General features: G+C 43.2%; 1 protein-coding gene across 4 annotated transcripts in view; it reads left to right on the forward strand.

The window, feature by feature from the left end:
- Nucleotides 1-5630, forward strand: part of AMOT (angiomotin) — a 61423-nt gene extending 55793 nt beyond the window's left edge. For all 4 annotated transcript variants that reach the window (XM_037408240.1, XM_037408241.1, XM_037408239.1 and 1 more), the window contains 4 exons: nucleotides 1602-1724; nucleotides 2385-2617; nucleotides 3451-3675; nucleotides 4707-5630. In XM_037408240.1, coding sequence (XP_037264137.1) covers nucleotides 1602-1724; nucleotides 2385-2617; nucleotides 3451-3675; nucleotides 4707-4807 — 682 coding nt within the window. In that variant the 3' untranslated portion in view covers nucleotides 4808-5630. The remainder of the gene's footprint in view (nucleotides 1-1601; nucleotides 1725-2384; nucleotides 2618-3450; nucleotides 3676-4706) is intronic.
- The last annotated feature ends 370 nt before the right edge of the window (nucleotides 5631-6000 follow it).

Here is a 6000-nt window from a genome sequence, read left to right on the forward strand (position 1 = left end):
TGTTATTAGAATGCAATGCTTTAGCATTAGGTATTGCTTACATGTAATTTCATTGCTCACTACTTTCTGGTTCTTGATGGCAGATTTTATTTTAGATTGTTTCATGAACCAGATTCAAACAGGAATGTTATCACAACTGGTTTCCTAGCTTGTAAGATCATACTAGAATTACAGGGGTAAAGTTGCAGATGTGCTGTGTTAGCATTTAAAGACTTTATCTTATCTTGCTCCAGAAGCAGGCTGTTATTTTAGGGTATTGATGCTTCTTGTGCACAGTTTTCTGCCTCCCCAGAGATTCTCTAAAGGCTCATGTTGTTGCTTCTCCTTAGGGGCCATGTTATATTTTCAGCATGCACTGATAAGTGAGGGTCTGGTCTATTGTTCATTATGGAATGAGAAGAGCTGTGTTAGGCCTGTTCAAGTTTTGCTAAATGAACAAGAGTGCCTTCCAGTCAGGAAAGAGCCAACCTCTGTTTTTCCATTTCCTTCTAGCTGCTTCTCCCCTAAAAGATGATATTCCATTAGTGTCCATACTCCTGCAGGTTTATATGCAGTTGGCACCTCTAGTATCTCCTTCAAGAATATAGGCTGTGAAGGATTCCACTAATTTCAGTGGCAACCTCACCTACACTGTGCACAAATTTCTTTTCCTTTTGTTTGGTAGTGGAAAATAGCATCCCTTTGGAAGTTAAGGTTGCAGGAAGGATGCTTTAGAGCACAGGAGGGAGTCTGGGGCAGGTTAGGTTTCTGTGATGAATGACCTTCTTATGCCCTTCACATTGGTGCTTTGCTGTTCCTGATCTGAACTTTTGCTGAGTTATAAGTACATTTACCTAGACAGTTCTTACTACAATGAACTGGAGCTCTCGGTAACTCAAGTTTTTTTTGTGTGTGTTTGGTTTTTTTTGTAATGTTGTTAATGCATAGCTATGCCAGTAACATGCTCTTAATGTTATGAGTCATACAGTGATACAGAGCGTAGCACAGGGACTTTGTTCTGACTCAACAGCGACAAGTAGAATGAAATACTCATCATGTTTTGTTAATGGACTGAACAACTATCACAGTGTTAATATCAGGCACCATATGGAATCAGTCTGAAAGTGTTTTCAGCCCACTCCCAAGTTTTTGGGACCAAGCTGCTTAGGATTGCTTAAGGAGCTTCCATGCCTAGTTCCCTTTGATACTCCGATTCCCTCTATGATACTGTTGGAAGGGGAAGGGAAAGAGAGCTTTATACCCAAAGCGAAGTTTGTGCTGTTTCAATTGAAGAAAAATGCCTAGTGTTCTATGCCATCCTTCCCTCTCCCCATGTCCTTGGATTTGCCTTGTCGATCAGTTTACAGTAGTACAGTGAATCAGTTAGATCATAGGCTGGCCCGAGATGGACAGTAGATTGACTGTTGTTGTAATGACTTGCATATTTTTGTAATCCTGCTTTCATTAGGGCTGGGAGTTGGATTTTTGGAAGACACTGAGCCAACCTAAACTCAAAAAAAGTGGATATTCTTGCTCGTTGCTTTTGAGCAATAATTTTATGCTGCTAGGAGTAAAGCAGCAAACATAGCTGGTCCTTCATCTGCTCTACTGCTTGTTCACAGGGACACGACAGTGATCAGTCACTCGCCTAACCCTAGCTATGACACCTCGCTGGAAGCTCGTATTCAGAAGGAGGAGGAAGAGATCCTGCTTGCCAACAGAAGGTGTCTCGACATGGAGGGAAGGTAAAATGCAGTTTGGTCCTATCTGGCTTCTTTAGGACAGAGACTTTAAATTAATTGTCTGGGTAGACACCTCAGAACCAGAAATTCTTGTGTCTTCACCCATAGCAATGATGTAGGATGCCAGACGCTCATTTGGCCAAGGGAGTATCTACATAGCAATCCAAAACCTGTCTTGATACTGAGGGCTAATGCAAAAAAGTCTTCTCTTAGACTTTTTGCATCTGGCTTGTTCCTCTTCTCTCTTCAGGGCATCCTCATCAGACCCCAGGCTCCAGCCAGCTCTTTCCATTCTCACAGAACTGTTTTCCCTAGGGTTAGGTCCGTTGCAGACTCCCACAGCGTGTTAATCCTTTCTGTTGGTCTCATGTCCTGCCCAGAACTCTCAGCTTTGTCTCCAAGCCTCTTCCATGGCTGTTTAGAGCAGCTTCCAGTAGCCAAAGGTGGATGGGTATCTCACAGCCGTTTACTCATGCATGTATACATGCGTGATCTGCTCCCGTGGGCCAGTGAGCAGCCAGTATTCAGGGCAATAAGCTCACTGGCATCTTGTCTGCCTCCACAAATGCCTAAGGGAGTCCTAGTCACAGCCGTGGGGGCACTGAGGCCTCAGTCCAAGGAGACAGGAGTACAGGTACATTGTTCTTCTTTGTGCTTCTCAAGGATTAAGACTCTGCATGCCCAGATCATCGAGAAGGATGCCATGATCAAAGTCCTGCAGCAGCGCTCCCGGAAGGAGCCTGGTAAGACCGACCAGCTCTCCTCAATGAGACCCGCCAAGTCGCTGATGTCCATTTCGAACGCTGGCTCAGGCTTGCTGTCCCACTCATCAACGCTGAGCAGCACTCCCATCCTGGAGGAGAAGAGGGAGGACAAGAGCTGGAAAGGCAGCCTAGGTAATTTTTAAATAAGGGTGGCAGTTCAGATGTGCGAGTCAGTGCTTAGAGGGGAGGCAGGAGCAGCGGGAGGCAGGTGTGTTGGACAGACAGATGAGCTGGCCTCGTGTGCAGTGAAGCTGGCTGCAAGCGGGACAGGATATCTTTGGAACAACTGCTTCTTTTAATCGCTTTTGGGAAATAGTGATTTCTGCTGTCCAGGCTCTGTCATTAAAATACATAAGCCTTTATTCCCAGTTCGGTACCTGACTTTAGGGATATTTGAGGTTCAGTTTTCACAGTTCCTAAGCACTTGCTTTCAGCTGGGTTGTTACAGCTGTCTGAAGGTGTAAAGTCTCCTTGAACAGGAACAGAGATACTAATCAGGATTGCTGTCTTGTAGTGTTGTGCCTGCACTAACACGGCTGCTCTCTGGAATGGCTCAACACCATTGTTCAGAGAAAATGAGTTGTAACAAATCAAATCTTAGATTATTTTTTTTTATTTCAGGGGAAAAGTTTGGTCCAAAGGCCCTCCCTGTGAGACAAGACCCTGAAATGTAAATAAGAATCTGTTGCAGCTGATGTCAGAGTGTGCAGATTTACCCTGCCGTAGACAGGCCACTACTTAGAGACAGGGAAGTAAGGTGTCAGTGCCCACTTGTGTATCTTTGCATGCAGCAACATGAGGATGCTGCTATTCTTCAGGTACTTTAGCACCTGGTGGTAAATGAGTGTTGTCTGCTGAAGGACAGGGCGCTCTCCAGATCCTAGGGCAAGTAGTACAGAGGGATGCAGAACTGATACCAGTTAGTTTTCTGGGATTGTGAAATTTTCTTCCCTTTTTCCACAAAGGTGTTCTGCTGGGAACAGAATATCGCTCCGAATCCATTCCCTCCACCCCCTCTCCTGTCCTTCCTTCCACACCATTGCTGTCAGCCCACTCGAAAACAGGCAGCAGAGACTGCAGCACCCAGACTGACCGGGGCAGCGAACAAAGCAAAGCTGCACCTTCCACTGCAGCTCCCACACCAGGACGACTCCCCAGTACCAACCTGGCCTACAGCGCAGACAAAACAGGTAGCAAAGCTCAATTGCCCTCCCCTGCCACCGACTCGCAATCAGTTCTGCTCTGTGGGACGGGCCCTGCCATCCCTTTCTCCATTCAGGAAAACCGGGTTTAGTTTTTGTGAGGACAGATGGATTTCAGAGGCCAGCTTGATGATATTCTGAGGGATCTCAAATGCTCTGATGGAAAAATAGCCTTAAGAGTGGTAGCGTAAACATGGACACGCTGGATAGAGGGGTATAGGGAGATTTGAGAATTGGAGCAGGTATATGGAAACCCCAGGACAGACTCTGAGTCAGTGTCTACCCTGAAGTAAATTGCGAGTAGTGTGTGGGGTTTAAACAGGGTATGAAAATGGGCTGTAGGAAGTGGCTGTTGTCTTTTAGTGGGTATTCAAAGCCAAGTGGACTCAGATAAGGGCAAGGAAGAAGAAGGAAAGGTAACAGTCATGATGAAGCTGTCTCGTTATTGTACTGTCCCAGTCACAGCACCAACTTCAGCATTGGCATGAGTAGATCCAGTTGACAGTGACTGTCACAGAGCTGAATTTGCTTCCCACAGAGCTCCGAGCTGGCAAGAGCTGCTCATTTTCCAGCCCACTCTGCCAGATCAATGCAGATTACACAACCTTGCCTCTTCTACTTACAGACACATTACAATTATGTTGTTCTTTACGGAAGAGTGAATTTGGCTGGTCTGCTGTGCATCTTGCTCATGCTATGCTATTTAATGGGTATGGAGGGAGATGGGGCAACAGGTTTTGTGGTGAAAGTCTGCTCTGACTCCATTGGTTTAAATGCAGTCGCTCCAGTTTTATATGCCATTGTGTATCAGTGGAAGATACCCAAAGAGAATTTGGTAAAATATCTTTATTTGTCTGGCTATATACATGAAGAACTGAAGTGTTTTAAATGAAGTAAGGAGTTGTTAGCTGTCTTTTGACTAGTGATAGAAGATTACTTTTAAAATGTTAACGTCATATTTCTAACCTCATTGAAGTTACAGCTTTGGTTGTCTTCTCTTGTTTTTCCTCATCACATAGATGGGCCACTCTTCCACTCCAGCACTCTTGAAAGAAAAGCCCCTGTTCAGACCATGGGGCAGGACCTCCCAGATGGAGAGATGGTAGAATACCTCATCTGAAAGGCTGTGCCGGGATCTGAGCTGGGATACAGTAGCAAGACATTTTTAAAAGACATTTTTATTGGGAAAAAATTTGTAGTACCTGAGTAATAAAAGAACACTCAGCTGTTTGTTCTTGTATATTATGTCTCAAAAGTATGGACAGGTTAATTTATAATTTGTTCTAAATTATAAAAAACCCGTAACACTTGTTCTTTGAAAGTTTCCCCCTTTATTTTTTAAATACTGGATCTGGTAACATCTGGAGAAAAGCCAAGAACTTAGGTGCGCTACATCTGATATTTCATTTCAGTATTTTTAAAGTCTCTTAAACAGAAGTACCTACTCTTACAGCTGTTGGTTAAATGTCTAGCTTGAATGCAGTAAGGCGAGCATAATGGCCTTATAATGATCAGAACCGGGGACGTAGTTGTGAGCATCACTTACTGGTTTTAGAATACAGGTGTTCAGAGAATCTTTTATAAACTTGAGCTGTGATCAAGGGAGATTTCTCTTTATACTTTCTCTTTACACTCAGTGTAAGAGCTCAGAATAGGTGTTTCACATTCATAGCCTGGAAAGATTTCTGTTTTCATTGTGGTAATGTTCTTTTTTTTTTTTTTTTTTTTTAATATTTCCCAAATTGTGTTATTTCTTTATTAAAGAAAATGACTCCGGTGATTAATGTCGCATTTCACATTTTTAGTTTCATTGAAAGATTTGCCACACTTTTATACTTAAGTACTTTTCAATAATTTATATGGTGGATAGTAAATAATATATTGCATTCATGTTTTACGTAAATTAAAAAATGAGCGTTTACAGGCTCAGTCCTGATCTGTTAGATCAGATTTCTGCTGTTGTAATTCCATTGCCTTTAGTGGAACTACTCCAAATTTACCATAGTGCAAGTGGCAAGCCCTGTTGCTTTTCAGCATTAGGAGCTTAATCTGCTGCATCTGTGGAGATGTTTCTCCATAGCAGTTTTTTCTGTATTTCAAATGCCCTTCTACTTTATATGTCCCTCCTTCTTGGAGATACTGGATTCTTTTTCATATAGCAAAGGCTGAGAGGTAGAGCTTTAAAGAGAAGCTCTGTGTAAAGTTCCAGATGGCGAATTCTCTCCTTCCAAAATATTTTTTTTCTTCACCTAATTGGAGAGAGCAGCTTAAAGACAGCCCCAAAGGCATTACAGAAGAAAGTTACACATTTAA

The sequence above is a fragment of the Falco rusticolus genome, chromosome 14, assembly GCF_015220075.1.
Source record: "Falco rusticolus isolate bFalRus1 chromosome 14, bFalRus1.pri, whole genome shotgun sequence".
Lineage (NCBI taxonomy): Eukaryota > Metazoa > Chordata > Aves > Falconiformes > Falconidae > Falco > Falco rusticolus.